Source organism: Vipera ursinii, assembly GCF_947247035.1.
Source record: "Vipera ursinii genome assembly, chromosome: 1".
In the NCBI taxonomy this organism is placed as follows: domain Eukaryota; kingdom Metazoa; phylum Chordata; class Lepidosauria; order Squamata; family Viperidae; genus Vipera; species Vipera ursinii.
This window is the reverse complement of record NC_139512.1, coordinates 352788646-352815410: the sequence shown is the minus strand read 5'-3', so window position 1 is coordinate 352815410 and position 26765 is coordinate 352788646. Positions and strand designations below refer to the sequence as shown.

The following is a 26765-nucleotide window of genomic DNA, read 5'->3' as shown; positions in this document are numbered from 1 at the left end:
AACATTCCAGCTGATCGGCGCTTCTTCTGGGTTCTGAAGCGCCAGGATTGGTGCCGAGCTCCAGCTGGAGCCTGGTGCCGATCCTGACGCTTCCGCTGAGCCCTGACAGCCCTGCAGCTCCAGCCGTCTCTCGCTCAGGCTTGTGCGGTGCTGCCACCGGTCCAACTCATTCCCCTCACCCGCTACCACTTTTCTAGGATGGTCGCGTACCACCTGTTAGCGGCCAATGTACCCCAGGTGGTACCCGTACCACTGGTTGAAAAGCCCTGCTCCAGATGAAGCCTGGGTTAACAACGGGGCAAAAAAAGGCCACAAGACACAACTCAACAACCTTAGCAACAGGAATTCTGGCTGCTATTGTGGTCATAAATCAAGCTGCAATGCATCCATCAAAAACTCCCAGCGACCAAATTACATTTCCCTTCCAACAAAAACCTTGAGGGTTTCTTTCATTAATATGTCTTGACACAAGAGCATCTTTTCTCGTGGTGGAAAAAGTAATGGGAATTTATTCAGCATGCAACGCACAACAGGTGTGATGAGGTTTTACAAGCTGAAGATAAAGACTGAAGTGGTGTGAAAACATTTAAAATAATTTTAGTTAAAAAAAAGATGTTTTTTTTTAATGCGGCGAACACCCACAAAGAGCTTTTCAATTAAATCCAAAATTAGAAGACTAATTAGGACAACTTGGATGGACATTTCCAACAGGGATAGAATTGCATGAGAGAAAATTACTTTGCCAACAAGGGAATACAGTATAAATCCTTCGTCATGGTCCCATTATCTAATTGTTCCACCAACAGAATAAGAAATTATATGTATATATGTATATATGTATATATGTATATATGTATATATGTGTATATATATATATATGTATATATATATATATATATATATATATATATATATATATATATATATATATATGAGAGAGAAGGCCCCCCCATTTCTCTCCTCCAAACTCTTATTTTTTTAGTTTTGTTCGAATTTCTACAATTTTTATCTCTTTTTATATTTATAATTGTCAGATATTTGTGTGTTTTATAGGTAGTCCTTGATTTCATGACCATTCATTTAGTGCAGGGATGGGCAACCTTGGCTCTTTTATGACTCGTGGACTTCAACTCCCAGAATTCCTGAGCCAGCCACGCTGAGGGGAAAGGGAGAGGTTTCCAAGCTGAGCTGTGCTGGCTCAGGAATTCTGGGAGTTGAAGTCCACGAGTCATAAAAGAGCCAAGGTTGCCTACCCCTGATTTAGTGAATGTTCGAAGTTATAATGGCAATAAAAAATGACTTATGACCATTTCTCACACTTACGACCAGGGCAGCATCCCCATGGTCATGTGATCAAAATTCAGGCACTTGGCAGCTGGTATGCCTTCTGACAAGCCAAGTCAATGGGGAAGCCAGGTTCACTTAACAACGGTGTTACTAACGTAACTACTGCAGTGATTCCTTTAACCCAGAGGTCTTCAAACTTGGCCCTTTTAGGACTCGTGGACTTCAACTCCCAGAATTGCTCAGCCAGACACGCAGGCTGAGGAATTCTGGGAGTTTTTATTTATTTTATTTTTATTACATTTATATCCCGCCCTTCTCCGAAGACTCAGGGCGGCTTACAAGCTTAGCAGTAGCCTTCATTCTATGTATATGCCTGCTTATTAGGGCTTTCACACACACCCCCAAGCGGCATTATTACAAAGTCAGCTTAATTGCCCCCAACAATCTGGGTCCTCATTTTACCGACCTCGGAAGGATGGAAGGCTGAGTCAACCTTGAGCCTGGTGGGACTCGAACCTGCACTAATTGCAGGCAGCTGGTGTTACTTAAGGAGGCATTAGCCCTCTGCTCCACCAAGGCTCATGGAGTTGAAGTCCACGAGTCCTAAAAGGGCCAAGTTGGAAGACCCCTGACACCCTGTGACAAGGTCATAAAATGGGGCAAAACCCACTTAACAACTGCCTCGCTTAGCAACGGAAATTTTGGACTCAGCCGTGGTGGTTAAGCCGAGGACGACCTGTATCTTGTTGCAAGCCACTCAAAAGTTGCCTTCGATGTGCGGCATATGCATTTGATAGCCATAATTATATTATTTTAAAAAACAACTTTTCTAACCAGATCAGCTGAACATGGGAGTTTAAACAAGGAGTGACAACCAGTGGCAAATTAAAGACGTATTTCAGAACATCAAAAGGCTGAGGACACGATCTCTGGAAACAGGAAGGCAATTTTAGAAACACCTGGTTGCCACCCATCTCACCTGAGAGGGCGGAGACTTTTGGTTCCTTGCGAAAACACAAGATGGGATACACCCAAGCAGTCCCACACAATGCAGCTGCAGAGCCTATCCAGGTAGTCCTCGAATAGTAACCATTTCTTTACTGGCCGTTCAAAGTTACAACGGCAATGAACAATAAGTTGACATATGACCAGTTTCTTGCCCTCCCAATCCTTGGCTGCATCCCCACGGGTCATGCGATCAAAATTTGGGCCCTTGGCAACGACAGGTATTTATGACAGATGCAGCAATCCAGGGTCATGTGATCACCATTTGGAACTTTACGGTCAGCTTCCAACAAGCAAAGTCAATGGAAGGGAAGCTAGATTCGCTTAACGACCGTGTGAGTGGCTTAATACCTGCAGCGACTCACTTAATAAAAGTGGCAAAAAAGGTGGGAAAATTGGGCGCAGTTCACTTAACAATCGCCTTGCTTAGCGATGGAAATCCCGGTCTCTCAATTGTGGATGTAAGTCAAGGACTACCTGTAAATCCGGTGGCTTTTTGGAAATCCCTCAAAATGTGGTCTTTTTTTTTCCCAACAGGCCTGCAAATCCCCCGGCCCCAGTCATCCTGATACATTCACAATCTCTGTTTCATGGTTTTTTAATTTGTTCTTTTAGATCAGGGGTCTTCAAACGTGGCCCTTTTAGGACTTGTGGACTTCAACTCCCAGAATTCCTTAGCCAGGCATGCGTGCCTGGCTGAGGAATTCTGGGAGTTGAAGTCCACAAGTCCTAAAAGGGTCAAGTTTGAAGACCCTTGTTGTAGAACATTCCATGGGTCGTCCTCAACTTATGACTGGTCTGTTAGCGACCAGTCAGTTACAATAGATCTACCTGGGGGTTACTTACTTACAACCCGGATTTAAAGTTCCGATGGTTGGGGGGACCCCTATCAACACGTGGCCAAATCTGGGATGCTTGGCAACCAAGTGGCATTTACGGCTATTTGGATGGACCCACAGGCACACGATTCTGTTTTACGACGGTTTTGCCAAAAACCAGCATCCACTTCCAGTTTTCAGCAAAACTGCCACATAACAAAGTATCATTATGACCTCTTTACAAGTGCTGCGAAAAAGGTTATTAAATCAACTTATGACTGCGGGTGGGCAGGCTCCATGACCAGCATGAGTCAAGGGCTACCTGTAATTGTTGATTTTCTTGCGCGCCAGCCAAAATTGCCTTGTGCAAGATTGGCAGCCGGATATTGGCAGCCGGATATATGTGATGAGTGAAGAAAATGCAGAGAACCAAAAATAGGCAGGCAGCCTTAAAGTCGTACGTTCAAATTCAAGTCCCTGTTCTGGACTGAGGCAAAGAAGAGGGGGTTATCTGTCCTTGTGCAATGAAAACCCTGATCATCCCCCCTCAAAGCTCTGAAAAGGGGAAGTTGTGTGTCCTTAGGTGACTCCTGGAGCAACAGGAGGTCCTTGCTTCCCAAGATCAGCTACCCCAGAATTTTTGCCAAGACTCCTGCGAGTCCCTTGGACTGCAAGGCGATCAAACCGGTTGGTCCTAGAGGAGATCAACCCTGACTGCTCTTTAGAAGGCCAGATCCTGAAGCGGAAACTCAAATCCTTTGGCCACCTAATGAGAAGGAAGGACTCACCGGAGAAGAGCCTAATGCTGGGAAAGATGGAGGGCAAGAGAAGAAAGGGACAACAGAGAACGAGGTGGCTGGATGGAGTCACTGAATCAGGAGGTGTGAGCCTAAATGGACTCCAGAAGATGGTGGAGGACAGGAAGGCCTGGAGGAACGTTGTCCATGGGGTCGCGAGGGGTCGGACATGACTTCACAACTAACAACAATACAGCAAAGGACTCAAGAATGATCTGATAATCTCTCTCTCCCTCTCCCTACTACCTATCGTACCTACCTAAAGGTTTTACCATCCCTTAGAGTCAGATACAACGTTGCTCATCTCTGTTTCTTAACCGAGGGAGCCACTGCTGTCCGAAGAGGCTTCTGTGGTCATCTGGCATGACTACATGCAAGAAGTGCATGGAATGTGTTACCTTCCCACCAAAGTGGTACCTATTTATCTACTCACATCTGTGTGCTTTCGAACTGCTAGGCAGCAGGAGCTGGGGCAAGGAACGGGAGCTCACCCCATCGCATGGCGCTCAGGTCTCCAACTAGGCCCTCAGCTTTCCTGTTGACAAGCTCAGCGCCTTTAACCAGTGTGCTATCGCACTGCCTGCCTGCCTGTCCATCCATCCATTTCTCTCCTTACCTATCAGATATCTACCTATCGACCAGATATCTTTCTGCCTGCCTACCAGATCTTCCTACCTAGCCTGCCTATCTCTCTCTTCTTACCTACCAAATATCTACTTATCTATCAGATATCTTTCAGCCTGCCTACCAGATCTACCTAATACCTACCTATCTGATCTACCTTTTTTACTTTGCTTCTGCCCTTTCCCTCTACATGGCTCTCTCTGCTAATGTCAGAAGAAGCTGTCCACTTTGATATGGTGACTGGTGGAGAGCCTTGGGCTTGTTGTGCAATGGGACCGATTCTTTTGGCCCAGACCAGTAACAATTGGTGGGTGGGGTGATCTGGCCTAAAAACGAAGCTTGCACTTCAATGGGTGAAGCTGAAAAGGAGTGGCTTCAGCTACAGGTTGCCTTTTATAACCACAACGGAGCCCCCAAAGTGTCTATTAAGGTGGTCCTTATGTGAGTTTTGCCCCCTTTTACAACCTTCGACACAGCTGAATCACCGTAGTTTGCCAAAGTTAGCAAAACTTAGCATAAGAGCCTTGGTGGAGCAGTGGGCTAATGCCTCCTTAAGTAACACCAGCTGCCTGCAATTAGTGCAGGTTCGCGTCCCACCAGGCTCAAGGTTGACTCAGCCTTCCATCCTTCCGAGGTCGGTAAAATGAGGACCCAGATTGTTGGGGGCAATTAAGCTGACTTTGTAATAATGCCGCTTGGGGTGTGTGTGAAAGCCCTAATAAGCAGGCATATACATAGAATGAAGGCTACTGCTAAGCTTGTAAGCCGCCCTGAGTCTTCGGAGAAGGGCGGGATATAAATGGAAATAAAATAAATAAATAAAATAAAATGGTTGTTAAGTGAACCTGGTTGGCCCGCTGACTTTGCGTGCCAGTTGCCAAGTGCCTGAATTTTGATCACGCAACCACGCTTGTGTGAAAAACAGTCCTAAGTCGCTTTCGTCAGTGCCACTGCAACCTGGGACGGTCAATAAACGAATGATTGTAAGTTGAGGATTGCTTGCATTTATCTCCATCCCATTATCTGCCGCTTCTCTGAAAGAAATGCAAGAGAATTACCGATTTGTGGGGTGCAGAAATGCGGCTTTAAGCCTGGGAGGCTATTTATTTTCTCTGTTCCCAAGAGGAGCTAAACTTAGCTTCTGGATTCCGTTCCTCACGAGTTGGAGATCACAGCCTGACTTACACCAACTCTTACACTCCTGTCCACCAATCCATAAAACAACAGAGAAATTAATGTGACTGATTTAAAGACAGACTACTTAATCTATAAGAGGTGGGGGGGAAATTTCTTTTTTTTTTGGCATAATTATAATAATAAAGCTGGAAGGGTATTCTCAGGGTAAATAACGTATAAAGAAAAACTCTAAAAGAAAAAACTTTGTAACAATTTTTTTAAAAACCAGATATTGATAAAATAGTGCACGAGGACATCTAGTACTGAAAGAAGATACCGCAGTAGCACTAAATAATAGAAGAATCTGAAACTGTCTGACCTTGAGACAGCACCTGGTCTAAACAAAGTGCCTTTGTGTGAGTATGCAAGTGAAAAGACTTTCCCTAACTATATTTGTTGACTTTGGACACAAGAAAAACAGGAATTATTTGGAGACAGTGAACGTTTTACATCTGAAACTCGACTGGAGGAGTTGGATTTGGCTTAAAGTAGTTGGCTCATTCTTTTGGGTTGGATTTTAGTCTAAGATAGTTGGCTTTTTTTCTTTTTGTTGCCTTGCCTGTATTTCTTTGTTTTCCCCCCCGCTCCCTGAGATTTATTTTTATTTTTATTCCATTTATATCCCGCCCTTCTCCGAAGACTCAGGGCGGCTTACAAGCTTAGCAGTAGCCTTCATTCTATGTATATGCCTGCTTATTAGGGCTTTCACACACACCTCAAGCGGCATTATTACAAAGTCAGCTTAATTGCCCCCAACAATCTGGGTCCTCATTTTACCTACCTCGGAAGGATGGAAGGCTGAGTCAACCTTGAGCCTGGTGGGACTCGAACCTGCACTAATTGCAGGCAGCTGGTGTTACTTAAGGAGGCATTAGCCCACTGCTCCACCAAGGCTATTTATTTAGCCTAAAGTAGTCTGCTCCTTTCACAGTTTGGATTTAAGCCTAAGATAGTTGGCTTTTTTTTTCTTTTTTGCTGGCTGTATTTTTTTTCCTTCTTTTTTTTGTTTTTTCTTTTTCTCCTTCTCTCCCTGAGATATTGGATTTAGCATAAAGTAGCTGCCTCCTTTTACAGTTTGGACTTAAGCCTAAGATAGTTGGCTGGAAGAATGAGGACATCAAACATCACCAGACTCATGAAAAAAGAGTTCCTTTGTGGGAACACCCTAGTCCAACAACCCAGGGATCTATCAAAACAAAGATGCAGCGTGAAAAAATAAGCACCACTCAAAATGAGATGCCACTTCCATTAAAACTGATTCAAGAATCAATGCAAAAAAAAAAAAATCATGAACAGACAAAAAGTAATTTTGATAAACTAAGCCAAGACATTTCGGATATAAAGGCACAATTTGAAGTTCATCATCAAATGATTGTCAAAAATGAACAAAGAATTCAGAAAATGGGAAATAAATCGGATGATATTGATAAAAAAAACACACGGAAATACTATTGCAAGAAAATGAAAAATTCGAACAAGCAAATCAAAACCTAGAAGGACTGTTGGCGATCTCAGAAATGGAGAAAGCGGAAAACTACTTAAGATTTCAAAATATCCCTGAAGATAGAAAATATAGCAGTCGTGATCATTGACCTCCTGGCGGCGGCTTTGAAAGCAGACAAAGCAGAGATGCAAGTGGAGATAGATGAAATATTTCGAATGAATTCGAGCTACGCACGGAAATATAATCTACCCAGGGAAGTGCATGTGAGATTCATAAAGAAAACAACAAGAGATGAAATACTGAGAAAAGTCAGAGACGAGCCACTACAATACAAAAACAAAGAAATTGTGGTCTTAAAGCAGATACCTAAGAGAGTAAGATATGCTCGAAGACAATGTCATTTATTAACTACAAAGCTGATTGCAAAAGGTACATGGGCATATCATAATCCTTTAAAAGTGATGTGGAGAGGAATACAAAAACAAAAAAAAAAACAAACCAAGATGGACTTTGAACCAATCCACATCAAAAGAAAGAGAATTTGTAGAATTAGCAAAAAAAAAAGAAAAAAAGAAATGGGAGTTTTCCTTCAAAGAAAATAAAAAAGAAGACATGTTACAAAATGTATGGGACACAGCCAAAGCATATTTTAGAGGTATGTATAACATACATGGCAAAGAAAAACAAACAGAAAAGACAGCAGCATGGACTACTAAAAGAAAAATTTGGAAAATTAGAATTAGAACTGCAAATGAATCCGCAAAAGAGGATTCTGAAAAGAGAAATGGAAACAAGAAAACACAAACTAAATTTGTTGGACTCAGAAAAATTGGCACAGCAAATAAAAAGAGCAAAACATATTTTTTTTTTTGAAAATGCAAATAAAGCAGGAAGGTGGTTAACCTAAAAACTTAAAAAAACAGAAGGAGAAGAAAATCATATATGATTTAACAGATGAAAAAGCTTGCCTACAATTTAAAAGCGAAGAAATAAGATAAATTAAAGAATATTACAAGAAACTATATGACATAGAAGAAATTTCGAGAGAGAGAACGATTCAATAGTCAATTCAAGGTTGACTCAGCCTTCCATCCTTCCGAGGTAGGTAAAATGAGGACCCAGATTGTTGGGGGCAATTAAGCTGACTTTGTAATAATGCCGCTTGGGGTGTGTGTGAAAGCCCTAATAAGCAGGCATATACATAGAATGAAGGCTACTGCTAAGCTTGTAAGCCGCCCTGAGTCTTCGGAGAAGGGCGGGATATAAATGGAATAAAAATAAAAATAAATAAATAAATAAATATCTAGAAGGAAATAACCTTTCAAAAATTCCAGAAACCTATAAGACTATGTTAGAGGAAAAAAAATAACAATGATGGAAATAACAGAGGCCATAAGAAAACAAAAAAAATGAGAAAACCCCGGGACCATAAAAAACCTTACAAGACATATTAAGTGAACCGTTGAAAGACGTTTGCAATGAACTTTTGTTGGAGGCAAAACTCCCCAATACTTGGATAGAAGCAAACATTAGTTTAATACCAAAAGTAGATTCAGATTTGACACAGATAAAAAAATTATAGACCGATATGGTTATTGAATGTGGATTATAATTTTTTTACTTCAATGATGGCTGAGAGACTGAAAAGATACTTCTGAATTTATACATTCGGATCAAAATGGTTTTTAACCAAAGACCAAATGCTATTTTAGGTAATGGGGCTATGCGCCATTTGGATACTGCAAGGCAGCTGCGTATTATACTCCGACATTATAATCTCTAGTGAGCCATTTCAAATTTGATTTTCTTTAAGGGGAGCATTTCTTGCTAGAAATTAGCTTTTCTCACTCAGGAGCCTCCCAAAGTCATAGCAGTTAGTGGAACTTAAGTCCGCGTGTCCTGACATTCCTGCAGTCCTCCATCATCCTTTGCCTAACTCAGGGGTCTTCAAACTTGGCCCTTTTATGACTTGTGGACTTCAATTCCCAGAATTCCTCAGCCAGGCTGAAGTCCACAAGTCATAAAAGGGCCAGGTTTGAAGACCCCTGTCTTAGTGATTCATTGATGTTGCTGGAGTACACAGGAACCTTTGTTTTAGTTCTTGACGAGTTAAAGGGAATACTGTTATTCCCAGAATGAGGGGGAAAATGCACCACTAATTTCTAGTGGCCCAATTCAGAGAACTGTGAAATTTTATTTTATTTTATTTTAATTCCATTTATATCCCGCCCTTCTCTGAAGACTCAGGGCAGCTTACAAGCTTAGCAGTAGCCTTCATTCTATGTATATGCCTGCTTATTAGGGCTTTCGCCCCCCCAAACGGCATTATTACAAAGTCAGCTTATTGCCCCCAACAATCTGGGTCCTCATTTTACCTACCTCGGAAGGATGGAAGGCTGAGTCAACCTTGAGCCTGGTGGGATGCGAACCTGCACTAATTGCAGGCAGCTGGTGTTACTTAAGGAGGCATTAGCCCACTGCTCCACCAAGGCTCTTTGCATCAATGTGCATCAAAGACTGACGTGTACAGCATTTACTCCTTTGCTAAGCCAATTTAGGTCTTAACCCATAAAAATTATCTTGTTTCTTAGCACAGGGCTTTTCAACCAGTGGTACGGGTACCACCTGTGGTAATATTGGCACCTGGCAGGTGGTACACAACCATCCTAGAAAAGTGGTAGCGGGGGAGGGGAATGAGGTGAACCGGTGGCAGCACCGCACAAGCCTGAGTGAGAGACGGCTGGAGCTGCAGGGCTGTCAGGGCTCAGCGGAAGCGCCAGGATCAGTGCCAGGCTCCAGCTGGAGCTTGGCACCGATCCTGGCACTTCTGAGCCCAGAAGAAGCGCCAATCAGCTGGAATGTTGCAGCATCTCCAGGGTCTTGTGATTTACATTCAGATGCTTGGCAACTGATTCATATTTATGACGGTCACAGTGTCTCAGGGTCATGTGAAGTGACCAAAACTTGCTGCAACCCCCCAGCAGACGGGGGGGGGGGGGCGAAATAAAAACCAAACACCCCACCCCCGCTGCCAATCCTCAACAGAAATGCTCACAACAATGAAAACCTTGGACAGGAGGAAGAGCGCCGCTGGGCAGGCAGGCAGGTGTCTTGCTCGGCTATGGCTTGGGGGGCACTTTTTCAGTCCCATTGTAACTTCAGTCACTAAGGAAACTGTTGTAAGTCGAGGACTACCTGTACTTCATCCCTTTTTTCCCTTTTTGGTCATCAAGTTTTTGACACCTTGCTAGGCGACTGGTGGCACTCGGATGTTGCCATGTCCTAAAAGTGGTACAACGGGTGAAAAGGTTGAAAAGCCCTGCCTTAGCACAATGTATAAATCAGCAAGCAGGTTTATCTACATCCAGTACGAGAGCTGAACTAAATCTTAGTTACCTATTGCACAGTTCAGCAGCAATCAAAATTTAGATTTTGTAGAAATTAAGTAGATATTAAAAAAAATGAAAAGCTTCAATAAATAACAAATAAGCTCAGAAGTAAGAAACAGGTGAACTTTGTTTGACATGAAAATACAGACACACAGAGAATTTTTGACAAGCTGGAGTGAGACTTTGAACACCCGAGAGCAATTCAGCTATCCATAGATTTCCAGCAGTTGCGATATACTTCAAACTACCAAGCAGAACCATTAAAAAGGATTTACTTTGATCCAAAAATAAGAATACAATCTCAGGTTTTCAGACTATGCTTCTTAGTTCTCTTGACCCATTTCTTTTGACCATCTCCCAAAGTTCCACAAGCGAGTTTTACCATTATGATCCTTCAGAATTCTAAAACTGTTAATACACAGGAATAAAAGATCACCACTGCAAAGTGCATTGTCAAATCTTGCCTATCACAAATGACTAGGCAATGTCTGAAAGTCCAGTTTTAGCCATCACGTAACTAACATACTTTGGAGACAAAATGACCCCAAACCTGCAATCTCGCCCCATTTTTAGGAAAATATTTTTCTTAGAAAGCAGGTTGCAAAATCTCAATTCGGCTTCATCAGTGCTAAATATAGACACTAGAGGGAGTAAAGGGTAGAAAATTATCTGGTGTGAAGATCAAAAAAGGGAAGAAACACTCAGTCTGAACTAACCCTTCAACTGTTAGGGAAACATAGAACACAGCTGCTCATCTTCCTTTTAACTCATTTCCTAGGGATCGCCAACATTGAACTAGGGAAACAAAATTGAAATGTAATACAATTTTTATTGGAAAAAGCCAGAAGGAGCTTCAATTTGGATCGAAGCAAGCACAGAGGTGGAGAATTAAACACAAGGTCACATATACATAAATCTCTACTCCTTGGTTCTTGCAAAATGTTGGTCACAGAACTAACCAACGGTTTTAAGCTAGCAGGACCACAAGAGAGATGCATGCTAAAAATTCCCAAAAAAGGCATCCCACCATTTAAAAATCCAAACCCTCTGCTTCCACCCTCCAATACATCTATCAAGACTCTCCTTCCTTCCATAGAAAGAATGTCTATGGAGATTCTCAGTCATCCAGGTTATGGTTGTCCCAAAGGTGCTTTTTCAAAAGACAACTGGACTTTCTTGGTTTTCCCTTGAAGACTTTTCACTTCTCATCCAAGAAGCTTCTCCAGTTGTGACTGAATGGTGGAGAATGCAAGGATTTCTTTCCTATAGGTAAAAAGGTAAAGGCTCCCCCGCATATGCGTGCTAGTCGTTTCCGACTCTAGGGACCGGTGCTCATCTCCGTTTCAGAGCCCAAGAGCCAGCGCTTGTCCGAGGACGTCTCCATGGTCATGTGGCCGGCATGACTAGATGCCAAAGGCGCACGGAACGCTGTTACCTTCCCACCGTAGTGGTCCCTATTTTTCTACTTGCATTTTTACGTGCTTTCGAACTGCTAGGTTGGCGGAAGCTGGGACGAGTAACAGGCGCTCACTCTGTTATGCGGCACTCGGGATTCGACCCGCCAAACTGCCGACCTTCTGATTGACAAACTTTCTTTCTTTTCTTCTTTCTTTCTTTCCTATAATTATCCCTAACCCTAAGCCATTCCTAGTTCTGCCCTAATCAGGCTCAGTCAATCAGAATAGAGCTGGAAGGGGCCTTGGAGGTCTTCTATCTAATCTCCCCTAGCTCAAGCAGGAGACCCTATATACCATCTCAGATAACTGATTGTCCAGTCTCTTCTTTAAAAACCTCCAGTGATGGAGCGCCCACGATTTCTGGAGGCAAGCTGTTCCACTGGTCGATTGTCCTCAATTAAGTTTCTCCTTAATTCCAGGTTGTTTCTCTCCTTGTCCCTGGGTATACTCAGTCACATTGGGAGACAAGACACACACACACACTCCTCCAATCCCCTCCAGCATTCCCCTGCTGTCCCACTTGCCCGGTAAATCTTTGGGCTCGATGCACTCTTAAAAGCAGGGCTTTTTTTGTCGTAGAACGCTCAGAACGGAGTTCCCGCACCTTTTTTTGGATAGAACCTTATAGGGTAGGCAAAGGGGGTTGTATGACATGTGTGAATTCCGGCACCTTTTTCTTTTACAAAAAAAGCACTGCTTAAAAGTGTTTCATTTCAGAGGGACACCTCGATTTTTTTTTTTTGGTCTCAAGAGCCAAAAGCTACTCGCTGTTTAAAGGAGAGACCGGACAGCCTACTTGTCTGAAATGGTGTAGGGCAGTGGTCTTCAAACTCGGCCCTTTTATGACTCGTGGACTTCAACTCCCAGAATTCCTCAGCCAGCATGCCTGGCTGAGGAATTCTGGGAGTTGAAGTCCACGAGTCATAAAAGGGCCAAGTTTGAAGACCCCTGGTGTAGGGTCTCCTGCTCGTCTGAAATGGGATAGGGGTCTCGGGCTTGGACTAGGTGACCTCCAAGGTCCCTTTCCAGCTCCTCTTCTCAAACCTGAAATCAGGTGGAGAGACCAATTCGGGGGGGGGGGGTCTGGGCAGACAGAGACAGCCGCTAGGATCCGGTGGCAGCCTGGCCGGCTCCTCGGAGGGCCACGTGGAGGGGCTTCAGCTGCTCGCAGGCAGGCAGGCAGGCAGGCAGGCAGGCAAGGAGGGGAGAGGACCCTCACTCCACAGCCCACACCGCCCCAGGGATGTGGAGCCCGCGGGGGAAAGAGAGCGGAGCAAAGCGACGACCCTTCCGCTCCCCGGGGGTCGTTCACGCCTTTTTGGCCCTCCCGGGGACCCGTAGGCAGGCCCCGTCTCTCTCCGGGCCTCGCCGCTACTTACCTCAGCTCAGGGACGGACATACGCGCCGGGTTCCTCAGCTGCGTCCGACCTCTGTGCCGCCGCTCCTGCTGCTGCCGCTGCCGCTGGAGCTGGAGCTGTTAGCCCGGCCGCCGCTACGGCTGCGAGCGGCTCCTCCTCCGGCTCGTCCTCCTGGACTAGGGCCAACCCGGAAGTGAGGGAAGGCTTGGCGCCTCAGCCCCGCCCACCCGGCAAGAGGCGATGCGACGTCACTTCCGGGATTGGTTAGCCGGAAGCCCGGCCGCTTTTCCGCTTTTCTGCCACCCCGGCGACTTGAAACGTTTCGGATTTTAGAACCGAGCGGGGGAGAAAAAGTAAGCTGTCCTAAACTCCCAGGATTCCCCACCCCTGATTTCGTCCTTTCATCCTAATGAGGGCCGGCCCAGCACGGCCCAAAACACTGGGGATGGGGGGAGGGAAACGCGGTGGACGGGGAGGAGGGGGCAGGCCGCGAGCGAGGCACCTCTCTGAGGGAAAGCGGCAAGGCGATTGGTCGAGCTGTCTCCCGCGGCCCCGCCCATCGCGGGAGTTGGCGTTCCACTTCGGCACGCGCCGCGCCGGGATTGGCTGGGGTGTTTTTTGTGACGTCGGAGAGCGTGACGTGGGCCTAGGCGGAGAGACAGCCAGGAGTCGGAGGGAAAGAAGGTGGGCCGAAAAAAAAAAAGAAGAGGAGGGGGCGGTACAGAGGAATGGAACGGCCTGCCGTCTTTTTAGGGCAGGGCTCTTCAAACTTGGCCCTTTTATGACTTGTGGACTTCAACTCCCAGAATTCCTCAGCCAGGCACGATGGCTGAGGAATTCTGGGAGTTGAAGTCCACAAGTCATAAAAGGGCCAAGTTTGAAGACCCCTGTTTGAGGGGCTTCTTTGCATTTAGTAACGACAACGACAAGGGGCCTTGGAGGTCTTCTAGTCCAACCCCCTGTTCAAGCAGGAGACCCTATACCAGTGTTTTTTGGCCGTTTGAAGGTGGGTGGACTTCAACTCCCAGAATCCCCCAGCCAGTCACCTCCAGCGATGGACCTTTGCTGGCTGGGGAATTCTGGGAGTTGAAGTCCACCCACCTTCAAACGGCCACACTTGAGAAATACTGCCCTATACCAGGGGTAGGCAACCTCGGCTCTTTTATGACTCATGGACTTCCAACTCCCAGAATTCCTGAGCCAGCTTGGCTGGCTCAGGAATTCTGGGAGTTGAAGTCCATGAGTCATAAAAGAGCCGAGGTTGCCTACCCCTGCCCTATACCATTTCAATAAAAGGGCTATCCCAGGGGTCTTCAAACTTGGCCCCTTTATGACTTGTGGGCTTCAACCCCCCAGAATTCCTTAGCCAGTGTGCCTGGCTGAGGAATTCTGGGAGTTGAAGTCCACGAGTCATAAAAGGGCCAGGTTTGAAGACCCCTGTGCTATCCAGACTTTTCTTCAAAGCCACCAGTGATGGAGCACCCACAAGGGAAACTGAGATGGGAATTCAGTGGGGAGCAGCGATGGGGGGTGGCAAGGCCTAGGTCCCGCTTCCCCTACAACTGCCAAGGCTCGGGAGGTGACTTGGGGCTGGTCCCTGCCTCCCTACCAGGGTGCCAGCTGGAAAGGGAAAAAGGTCTCGTCTGTGCTTAGGTATAAGAGCGGAGCAAATAAAAATACAGGTAGTATGTTTCTCACAACATACAAGTAGTATGACTTATGACCACAGTCGAACCCAAAATTTATGTTGCTAAATGAGACATTAGTACTTGTACCACTGGTTGTAAAGCCCTGCCTTAGGACACTTCAGCCGTCATAAATACAAGCCAGTTGCCAAGTGTCTGCATTTTGATCACCTGACCAGGGGGATGCTGCAATAGTCGTAAGTGTGAAAAACGGTCGTAAGTCAGTTTTTAACTGTGCTGTTGCAACTTCAAACAGTTACTAAACAAACTGTTGTAAGTCAAGGAATACTGGCATCTCCAAGCACAAAATAGGTTTCAGATCATGAAGGCCAGAACTCAGGTTTTCCTAAAATGTCCCGACCATTGCTTTTCTCCTTGTTCTCCAGATGCATTATGGATTACCTGGCTAGGCCTGGGGTGTTTGGCCTAATTGCTGGTGTCACCTGTGGAGTATGCTTGGGCTGGAGCATACGAGCTCGGCTCTTCCGGCCAGCCAAATCCAGATTGACTATGATGGCCAATGAGCTGGGCAACGAAGCCAGTATCATGGGCGAGTACGGAGAATTCAAGATGGTGATCGTAGTCAGGAATGACCTGAAGATGGGCAAGGGCAAAGTGGCCGCCCAGTGTGCTCACGCCGCCGTTTCCGCCTATAAGCAAGTCCACCACCGAAATCCAGAACTTTTGAAGCAGTGGGAATATTGTGGACAACCGAAGGTGGTCCTTAAGGCGCCCGACGAGGAGACTCTCGTTCAGCTTTTAAATGAGGCCAGAGGGCTCGGCTTGACCGTGAGTTTAATCCAAGATGCCGGCCGCACACAAATAGCTCCGGGCTCCCGGACTGTCTTGGGCATTGGACCTGGGCCAGCTGAGATTGTGGATAAAGTTTCTGGCCATCTGAAACTCTACTGAATGTGAAGTTCACCGTGTAAAGATGGTGAACTTGGATAAAAACACAAGAGAACAAGCCATCTTCCAGTCCCTTCCTCAAAACAATAATTATCAAATGCAAATCCCAGATTATTTTTGTTTCGTTAAGACACACACACACACACTGATGACCCACATATCTTTGCAGGCTCCACTTTCTTGTAACCGGTTAAACAGCTTTATGTTTGCACAGCTGCAGAAGCAGTTTAGGCTATTCTCTGACTTTGGATTTCTTGAATCAAGCCTTTTGAAATCTGGAGGAGAAGATGATCAGTAAGGTATGGAAGGCATCGCTACAAAAGTTTCCAAATAAATGAATTACACGGACAGGAAGGGCTCTTTGGCATCCTTTTAATATTAACTTTTAGGTGTTTTCTAGGCAAACTTTTAAAGACGGACGGAAATGCATCAGCATCCAACAAAGCCGTTGATTTAAATGCAATGGAGTATAAGGCATTCGGTGATTCTACAGGTAGTCCTCAACTTACGACCACAATCGAAGCTAAAAAAATTTGTTGCTAAGCGAGGCAGTTAAATGAATTTTGCCCCATTTTATGACCTTTCTTGCCACAGTTGTTAAATGAATCATTGCAGTTAAGTTAGTATCCCGGTTGTTAAGTGAATCTGGCTTCCCCTCCATTAACTTTGCTTGTCTGAAGGTTGCAAAAGGGGATCACATGACCCCAGGACACTCATATTTATATGAGGCAGTTGCCAAGCATCTGAATTTTGATCACATGACCATGGGGGAGGCTGCAAACGTGGTCAGTGTGAAAAATGGACAGTCACTTTTTTCAGTGCCACCGTAACTTTGAACAGTCACTGAGTGAATTGGTTTAACACAACCTGGTTACTAAATCTTTATTTTCTGGGTTTGGATAATACATTAATGATGCCCTCGCCGTGATGTCCTGTTGCCTGGAGGCGGTCCAGGTCTGGATGGGGAGAAACAGGCTTTGTCTCAAGACTGAGTGGCTGTGCATACCGGCATCTCGGACTAACCAGTCCATTCCATCTTTAATGATGGGGGGGTGAGGTGTTACCCCCCGTCGATAGGGCTCGCAACTTGGGCATCCTCCTTGACTCCCGGCTCAGTTTTGAAGACCATATAGGAGCCGTGACCAGGGGGGCCTTTGCCCAGGTTCGCCTGGTACGCTTACCTGGACCGAGATGCCCTGCGCACAGTCACTCATGCGCTCGTGACCTCCCGATTGGACTTCTGCAACGCTCTCTACATGGGACTGCCCTTGAGGACCACTCGGAGGCTTCAGCTGGTGCAGTATGCAGCCGCGCGGGTTGTGATGGGAGTTTCCCAATACTCCCATGTAACACCTCTACTCCGCGAGCTGCATTGGCTTCCGGTTGCCCTCCGGGTGAAATTCAAGGTGCTGGTGATGACCTATAAAGCCCTAAATGGCGAGGGTCCGGGATATCTGAGGGAGCACCTGCTGCCGGCATCAAGCTCCCTTCGTCCTGTGCGCTTCCACAGGGAGGGTCTTCTCAGGGTACCGCCGGTAAAAGATTGCTGGTGGACAATACCCAGGGGGAGGGCCTTCTCTGTGGGTGCGCCGGCCCTTTGGAACCAGCTGCCTGTAGAGCTTAGGACTGCCCCTGACCTTCGCTCATTCCGCCGGGACCTGAAGACCTGGCTCTTTGAGCTTTCTGGCCTGGACTGAGAGTATTAACTGGGGTTTTAATTGTATTTTAATTGTAATTGGGGTTTTTAGTTCAAGGTTAGTGTAATCATTTTAATTGTTTTTAATTTTTTTAATTTGTTGTATTGTTTTTAAAAAACCTTGTGAACCACCCTGAGTCCTACGGGAGAAGGACGGTATATAAGTCTAATAAAATCAAAATCAAAATCAAAACTAATAACCATATGGGCGGTGTTTTCAGAACATACTAAGCGATCAACTTGAAAGCAATGATGTTCCACACCTGGAAAAATTGAGCAAGTTTGTGACTGACCTGGTTAAGGGCACCCTGCAAATGCAAGTTGCGTGTCATTAAGTGCTCACAGCCACATTCCTTTGGTGTGCAAATAGCTACTCTTTGACCAAATTGTGATGAGTCCCTGGAAAGGGTACTTAGGGCCACATCTGCTAAACATGTTACACAAGAGGTGCTGTTTTTACTCTTGATTTTAAGATCATCAGGACAGCAGCCCAACAAATCTGCTTTGTGGAGTCGATGATCTCTGAGCTTGGTTGTTCACTTGCAGATGTTTCATTACTCAACTAGGAAGCATAATCAGCCCAACAAGAATGTGGAGTTTGCTGCCTGTTTATCCAGTAGCTTGGCGGAGGTGTGATTTCCTCCTTGGTGGTTCCTTCAATAGGGTACTGCTTTCTGCTTGGTTGTTTTCTCTGGCATTAATCCCTGCTTATCTGGGCATTGGGTGCTGGAGAAGATGGGTTCTGCTCTTTTCCTCCTTAGCTTTTTTAAATGGTATGTAAATGTGGTTTATCTTTGTGTGTCTGTTGACGGCTGATGAATAGGGAGCAAATCCCACACTCACTGAGCCCTGATGATGTTACCTAGTTAGATAATAAACAGCTGCAAGCAAACACACTGAGGACTCCAGAGCTCAACACTGAGCTACTGATATTCTCTTCTGTTGAAAATCTTTGCATTTCTTGACCTCTGCCTTCCTGAAGAAATCTTTTAGACAAGATACCTGGCTTTTCTTTCTGCTAATGTGCCTGCTTCATCTGTAGATTATGGCTCCTTCCGTCTAGTCCAGGGGTCGGCAACCTTGGCTCTTTTATGACTCGTGGACTTCAACTCCCAGAATTCCTGAGCCAGCCATGCTGAGGGGAAAGGGAGAGGTTTCCATGCTGAGCCATGCTGGCTCAGGAATTCTGGGAGTTGAAGTCCACGAGTCATAAAAGAGCCAAGGTGGCCCAACCCAGGCCTAGGCAGCTTTATGACTCCTGGACTTCAACTCCCAGAATTCCTGAGCCGGCCATGCTGGGGGAAAGGGAGAGGTTTCCATGCTGAGCCATGCCGGCTCAGGAATTCTGGGAGTTGAAGTCCACGAGTCATAAAAGGGCCAAGTTTGAAGACCCCTGCTCTTAAGGCAACATATGAACAGAGAACTTTTTGTGCCATTGCTAGAACAGGGATTAAAAAGCTTCCTTTGCTGAACCGCACTTACAACCATTTGAAGTTAACGATGGACTCCCCTGGGGGTACTTGCCACCTGGTTCTGATGGCCAGCACCCATGAGCCAACTCACAGTTACATGATCCATGTCAGAAACCAGCCCGCATTTACGACCCATTGCAGTGACCTGCAATCACATGATCCACATTTTACAACGCTTTTGCCCCAAACCCGGCCTTTACTCGGCTTTTGGCAAAGACAGCCTCTAGTGAATCATTGATTCACTTAACAACCATACTGCTTGCTTAATGACCTCTGCGAAAAAGGTGGCGCTGTCAGGTGGATCCTGTAGGCAAGGCCAGATTTAAGACTGTCCCGATTTGCAACTACTAATGGGCACGCTCCATTATAATCCTATGTGTTGACGAGTACCTATTCTCTAGGTGTGTACCCATTTTTTCCCCTTAAAAACAAAAGAGACAACTTGGCAAATGGCTTATTCTCCCAAAGGCATCTCCATTTGGAAGTAACTGCATCATCTAACACAGGGGTGGGGAACTCTGGCCCTTTTATGACTTGTGGACTTCAACTCCCAGAATTGAAGAGCAACAAAGATGATTGGGGGACTGGAGGCTAAAACATATAGGGAACGGTTGCTGAAACTGGGTATGTGTAGTTTAACGAAGAGAAGAGTGAGGGGTGACATGATAGCAGTCTTCCAGTATCTCAGGGGCTGCCCCAAAGAAGAGGGAGTCAAGCTATTCTCCAAAGCACCTGAAGGCAGGATAAGAAGCAACTGATGGAAACTCTTCAAGGAGAGAAGCAACCTAGAACTAAGGAGAAACTTCCTAACAGTGAGAACAATTAACCAGTGGAACAACCTGCCTCGAGAAGTGGTGAATGCTCCAACACTGGAAGTTTTTAAGAAGAGACTGGACAGCCATTTTTCTGAAATGGTATAGGGTTTCCTGCCTGAGCAGGGGGTTGGACTAGATGACCTCCAAGGTCCCTTCCAACTTATTATTAATTCCTGAGCAAATGGTTACGCTCACATCTCAGGAATGCCAGATGTTCCACCAAACCACAAACTAGATTGGAAGTCCCTGAAATATTTGTTGTATGGAAATATACCCTGTAATGTAGCCACTCATCAAGAATATTTACACGTGGTCTTCAACGTATCACCTCTACACTGTGCTTAGCAACCATTTGAAGTTAAAATGGCACCGAAAAAAAGTGACTTATGGCCATTTTTCACACTTATGACCATTGCAACACCCCCATGGTCACAAGGTCAGACGTTCAGGTGCTTGACAACTGGATCGTATTTATAATGAACGTGATCACTTTTTCCGACCTGACAAGCAACGTCAATGGGAAAGCCAAATTCACTTCACACCTAATGATAGTTAGTAATAATGTTAACTAACATCTGCAGTGATTTACTTAAACGTGGCAAGAAAGGTTGTAAAATGGGGGGAAACACACTTAGCAACAGTCTCGCTTAGCAACAGTAATTTGGGGCTCAATTGTGATTTGCTAAGTCGAGGACTACCTGTATTATTACTAGATTTTTATCCTGCCTTCATTATTTTATAAGTAACTCATTGTGGCAAATTTACATAATGTTCCTTACTCCTATTTTCCCCACAATCGCCACCCTGCAAGACGAGTTGGGCTGCGACAGAGCGAGTCGCCCAAGGCCATTCAGCTGGCTCTCATGGTGACGTGGGGACTTGAACTCGGGATCCCCCACTTTCTAGCCTGGTGCAATAATAATAATAATAATAATAATAATAATAATAATAATAATAATAATAATAATAATAATAAAGTCGGAAGGCACCTTGGAGGTCGTCTAGTCCAACCCCTGTTCAGGCAGGAAACCCTATACCATTTCAGACAAATGCCAGTGCAATCTCTTCTTAAAAATTTGCAGCGTTGGAGCATTCACAGCTTCTGGAGGCAGGTTGTTCCGCTGGTTAATTGTTCTCACTGTCAGGAAGTTTCTCCTTAGTTCTAGGTTGCTTCTCTCCTTGATTAGTTTCCCTCCGTTGCTTCTTGTCCTGCCTTCGGGTGCTTTGGAGAATAGCTTGACTCCCTCTTCTTTGGGGCAGCCCCTGAGATATTGGAACACTGCTATCATGTCACCCCTCATCATTCTCTTCATTAAACTACACATACCCAATTCCAGCAACCGTTCCCAATATGTTTTAGCCTCCAGTCCCCTAATCATCTTTGTTGCTCTTCTTAACCGCAACTAGACCAAACTGGCGGCCACTGACTTAGCGGACAATTCTGCAAAATGCAACAACGCACTTTGCTTCGGGTTGCTCCAAGAAAAAAGTAATTAGCGCTGCCAACCTCAACTTTCCACGCACCTTGAGAATGTAGCCTGTTTTTGCTCATGGGGGAATAAGGCTAGGCCAGATTCAAAACACAAAAGCCGTTGCTCCGTTGGCAACTGCCTCGGCTTGAAATATTTGTGCCAGAAAGCAACTGATGCAATAGCCTGCAACTCAAGCGATGTGATGCGGTTGTAAGGTTGGAAAGTTTGTGACCACCTCCGTCTTGTCTGAAAAGGTGTAGGGATACTGCAGCCATGCTGCCCTCTGCTGCTTTCTTGCTCACCTCGTAACCTGTCCCAAAACAATTGTCTTTCGTCTCCGGGAAAGAGGCGTCTTTTATCTCGAAGTCTTCCCCAGGCGCTCCCTTTTCCAAGATGTTGTTGAGGCCACAACTCTTCCATGCGTCGACCCAGCCCTGTAAATGCTGGGAAAATGTGGCTCTGGGCCACCTGGAGAGCAACGGCTTCCTCGCTTATTTGTTTAAATGGAGTGGACTTGAAAGCAAGGAAACATCTCTCCTTCTGCGCAGATGGAAGGGCAAAAAATTGGACAGGATCTCTTGCCACACTTCCAAAATATACTCTGCATGCGTGTTTCTGAAATGGGAGGAATGACCTGGAGTAACGGGAGGAAAAGCCTCTCTCAGGTATACGATAAGATACCTGTAACAGTGCCAACTGACAGCAGACATTAAAGAGGTGGAGGAGGAGAAGCTGGAGAAGGACCCGCCACCTGAAGGACGAACTCTTAAGATGTGAAAAGTCAAGGCCAATGTTGGGAGGGCCTTCAACACATCCCAGGAGTGACATGAGAGCTCTCTGTCCAGAGTACTGAGGCGCTAGGAACGGCAACGATCCTGGGCAGAACCCTCAAACTCCCATTTCTGGTAGAGCAGAGGTCCCCAATCTTTTGGGACACCAGGGACCAGTTCCATGGAAAAAGGTTTTTCCACAGACCAGAGTGCATGTGGCTTTGTGTGCTGCCTGCATCCAATGAATGGGGCTTTGCTTGTTTGTTTGGACTAGTTGTTTGCATGCTGCGGCCTGCTACCCAGTCCACGGACCGGCGTTTGGGGACCCCTGTGGCAGAGGACCCGAGAGTGAGGAAGACACAGATCAGTCATAGGGGTGAGAAGGGAATTTGTGTGTGAGTACGTGCGCATGTATAACTCCTTTTTTTTACAATCCTGTAATCCCTTAATTCAGAGTACAGTCGGGGGCAACTGGATGGAGCAGAGTATTGATGGGTCGGCTGCCCTTCCTGATGCCTATGCGGAGTTAAGTTCTCTTTAAGTCCTAGGAGAGAAACTATCTGCAGCTACTTAGGATTTGAGTTCTCAACTTTCCGAGTGGGAGGCAAGCATCTTCACCACCAAGCCGCAATGCGTGTGTGTAAATAAAATTCCTGAGTTCGAGATAGAACTTGAGAAAGCATTTCGGACAAGACCCGTCTTAATTTTTGCTATGGTAAAGGGGTGGTGGTGGGAAGCACATTCAGACTTGCAAGATTTTGTTACAGCATATAGCAGCGGTTCCCAACCTTTTCTATACCTCGCACCCCTAGAACGCTTCTGATATATTCTTGCACCCCTTACAAAAGTTCAAAATAACGGCAATAAATTATGCATATAACTATAATTTTGAAAACCCGAGTTTTCACACCCCTGGAATATCGTCTCGCACCCTTGGTTGGGAACCCCTGGCTTATAGTAACAGGAGTATCGACATACGTGACTTTGGTTTCCTAGTGTGGCTTATCCCGAGTGTTTCTGGTGGGGTGGCAGCAGATAGCCCAACAGATGCTTTTGAAGGCAGCCGTATGAGTTTGCTGAAGGACACGGCTGCTTTAACCCTCCATTGAGAGGCAGTTTTGAAACCTCCCTCCTTCAAATGCTTTACCCAGAGCTGATCTCTGTTGCCTTCAAATTGTTTAGCCATGTAGTTCTCTCCTGCAAGAAACCCAGTCCTTCGTAAGCTGTGATATTCTCGGTCCTGTAGCCAACCTTAGTGCTAGGGAGGGCCTGGATTCATTCCAATTTCATCCTAACAACAGGTAGTCCTTGACTTATGGCCAGAATGTCTTTTGCTAAGTAAGGCGGTTGTTAAGCAAGTCGCACCCAATTTTACTTTTTTGCCATAGTTAAGCAAATCACTGCAGTTGCTAAGTGAATCGTTAAGTGAATCTGGCTTCTGCCACTGACTTTGTTTGTTGGAGGCCGGCTGAAAACATCACAAATGGGGTTCACGTGGCCCTGGGATGCCGCAATCTTCATAAATATAAGCCAGTTGCCAAGAGCTTGAATTTTGATCACATAACCAGAAGGGCACTGCAACGGTTGTAGGTGTTCTGTCCCAGCCTATGTGAGTCCTTGCCTGTGCTTTCGTGCATCCTGGATTTGTCCCAACTGTTCTTTATCACTGTCCAACTCAGGCTCCCAACACAGCTGTGTCTCAGCCTGAGCGTGAGTAGAGGGGCCAGGCTCATCAGACTGTAAGTCTTGGAGCTCCTCAGAGCCTTCCTCTGATGTCACTCCAGGCCCCTCCTCCTCCTCTGATTCCTCAGACTCAGCTGCTGGATCCAGACTGGCTAGGAATCACAACAGTAGGTGTTGAGAACCAATCGTAAGCCGCATTTTTCAGTGCTGTTGTAACCTTGGTCATTAAACAAATGATTTTAAGTTGAGGGCTACCCCTCTATACAACAGACGCCCCTCTTTTTACATCATACCTGTTGGATCCGCATGAAATCTGGAGTTCCCGTTCCACCAACGGAGGCCATTTGCATGGATAAACAGGACACTTAATTCAAACAGCATTGAACATTGAAGTCAATTTTTATTTCGAAGCTAAATATATTAAGGCAACTTAACATACCTATAACATGATCTTTTGTCAGATTTAAAACTGGAAACACTCAAAACTACAACCCTAAAGATTTTGTTTTGTTTTGTTTTCTTACTTGGGAAGAAGAAGAAGCCTTCAGCGGCTCATAGCCCAGCCGAGGGCTTGAAAAAGTGCCATCAAACTTTCCTCGTTTTTAGCTCCGAGCATTTCCCGTTCACCTCAAGGAATCTCCATCAGTGCAAGTCACCTGCCCAAGATCCACTCCACTCTCCCACAATTTGGAAATTTTGCTAAGTTGCTGGTTCCTGCTTCGGACCTGAAGAACACTGCCGAACTTATATATATATATCTTTATTGGTAGTTTGTTTGTTTTTCTGTTTGAGGTCAAGCGCATACATTATAAAGGAGTTTGAAAAGATACATACTGAAAAACTACTATAGAGGATGTCCACAGTCCAGTCATTTATTATCATCTCCTTTTTTCCCCCCCAATTTGAGTCATTTTTCAATTGCACAAGCAAAAACTGAACAGCCGTTGGGGTTTCCCAAACGCCCCTTTCCATTTTCTCTCTCTCTCTCTCTCTTTCTTCTGTACACTCCGGGGGAGAGGGGGGGGGAGGGGAATTGGGAACACCACAATATCCAACATACACAAACTGGAGGGCGAGGTTAGTCAGAAACACTAAAGATTGGATTTATGGTGCCCCCCCCCTCGACATCTTGTTCCTCAGTGGAATATAAAATGGTCCCCACAAAAAAAAAATTGCACTAACACAACGGAAGGGTCAGTGGGATTACACACGGAGTGAGCAAAAACACTTGGCGTTCTCTGTACATCTAACCGGAAACCTGCATAGGTTTAAATGGAGCCTCTACTGGATGGGTCTTTTTTTTTATTTAAAAAAAACAAAACCAGGACAGGTTTTCGGTATGTTATCTGCGAGCTTTCCCCCCCCCCCACCCTCTCTCTTTTGTTTTACAATTCATTTATTTCAAGAGCCAAGCCATCCAAAATTTATCTTTTTAGTGTTTCAACCCCACCACTAAAATCCTTTTTTCACCACCACCACCACCCCGGCCCTTCAGAATAAACCTTTTTGATTACGTGCTTTTGGGGGCAAAACCGGCCACTCTTACGTTACCCCCTGAACCGAAGAGAGATCTGACCGTTTTTCCAGGTTACAAGAGTGCAAATGGGGAAGAGAGACACGAGAGAACGGAGGTTTCACGTCAGAAGCAATCTTGCAAAAATGAGGGAGGGTGGGGTGGGGGAGAAGCCTGCTGGAAGATTTAAAAGTATTCCCACCAGAGGGGGGGGGGGAAATGTGGAATGTGAAGAAAAGGGGGAGATGGTGTTGGGGGGGTGTCCGGAGAGCTTGTGGGAAGGAAGGGGAGAGGAGGAACAAACAGAAAACACAAGTCCTTCATAAAATAAATGTTACGAGGACACGAGGTTGTTGTTTTTTTTTTCCCCCTCGACGTGAGAGGGACGGTGGAGGTTCCACAAAAGGATGCTGGTTCCCCGCTGGCTTCCTTACATGCTGTATCCAAACCCAGGTTGGGGTTGCCCGTAGGGAGGTGCAGTGTAGCCGTAGCCAAAAGGTGCTTGAGGAGGGACCGCCACGCTGGGACCAGCCGTCAACATGAGCTGGGGCTGACCTAAGGAAGGAAAGAAAGAAAATGGAGCAAGCGGTTGAAGGGCTCTCTGGAAATTGAGTTGGGGCAACTGGATTTATTTTTCTCTTGTTGGTTTGAGACGTTTCCCCAGAACGGGGTTGGACTAGAAGACCTCCAAGGTCCCTTCCAGCTCTGTTATTCTGTTAACTTCCTCAGTTTGAGCAAGTTGGTTAGGGCAGGGGTAGGCCACCTTGGCTCTTTTAGTGACTCATGGACTTCAACTCCCAGAATTCCTGAGCCAGCACGGCTCAGCATGGAAACCTCTCCCTTTCTCCTCAGCATGGCTGGCTCAGGAATTCTGGGAGTTGAAGTCCACGAGTCATTAAAGAGCCAAGGTTGCCTACCCCTATCCTAGAAAGAGGCTGGAGTGGGTAAAAAAACCCACCATTCCGCTAGTGCAGGTAGTCCTTTACTTATGACCACAATTGAGCGCAAAATTTCTATTGTTAAATGAGATACTTAAGTGAGTTTTGCCCTATTTTACGACCTTGCTTGCCTCAGTTGCTAAGGGGAATCACTGCAGTTGATAAGTTAGTAACACGGTTGTTAGGCGAATCTGCCTCCCCCCATTGACTTTGCTTGTCAGAAGGTCGCCAAAGGGCATCACATGACCTTGGGACAGAGGTCATTGGATCTGGCCCATTCAGTTTTAAAGCTGAACAACTGACCTTCTCATTTTATAATCAGGAGATCTGCCATGTGTGAAACAAATAGCTTATGGCAGACGGCTTTCCAATGTAGGACTAGCCGTTTATGAAGAGAATCTTGACAGGTAGGCAACCTTGGCTCTTCTATGAGTCGTGGACTTCAACTCCCAGAATT

General features: G+C 45.7%; 3 protein-coding genes across 6 annotated transcripts in view; 1 reads left to right on the top strand and 2 right to left on the bottom strand.

Annotated features, from left to right (window-relative positions):
• VMP1 (vacuole membrane protein 1) overlaps positions 1-13526 on the bottom strand; it is a 148319-nt gene extending 134793 nt beyond the window's left edge. The window contains exons 1-2 of one of the 2 annotated variants that reach the window (XM_083379821.1): positions 13377-13526; positions 11257-11335 (exon numbers count right to left, since the gene is read on the bottom strand). The gene's annotated coding sequence lies outside the window, so the exon portion shown is untranslated. The remainder of the gene's footprint in view (positions 1-11256; positions 11336-13376) is intronic. The other variant, XM_083379820.1, reaches the window with a different exon arrangement.
• Positions 13527-13629: 103 nt separating this feature from the next.
• Positions 13630-23031, top strand: PTRH2 (peptidyl-tRNA hydrolase 2). 3 transcript variants are annotated; one of them, XR_014494468.1, is made up of 3 exons: positions 13630-13708; positions 15427-16248; positions 22629-23031. XR_014494468.1 is itself a non-coding variant. In XM_083379885.1 (2 exons), the coding sequence occupies exon 2, from the start codon at positions 15434-15436 to the stop codon at positions 15950-15952; it is 519 nt and encodes a 172-aa protein (XP_083236011.1). In that variant the 5' UTR covers positions 13630-13708; positions 15427-15433; the 3' UTR covers positions 15953-17186. The 3 variants fall into 3 exon arrangements, 2 of the variants coding, with proteins under 2 accessions (XP_083236011.1, XP_083236012.1); XM_083379885.1 differs by lacking the exon at positions 22629-23031 and having other exon boundaries at positions 15427-17186; XM_083379886.1 differs by lacking the exons at positions 13630-13708; positions 22629-23031 and adding an exon at positions 13896-14039 and having other exon boundaries at positions 15427-17186.
• Positions 23032-24237: 1206 nt separating this feature from the next.
• Positions 24238-26765, bottom strand: part of CLTC (clathrin heavy chain) — a 117266-nt gene continuing 114738 nt past the window's right edge. Inside the window, exon 32 of the mRNA XM_083379647.1 lies at positions 24238-25925. Coding sequence (XP_083235773.1) covers positions 25801-25925 — 125 coding nt within the window. The 3' untranslated portion in view covers positions 24238-25800. The remainder of the gene's footprint in view (positions 25926-26765) is intronic.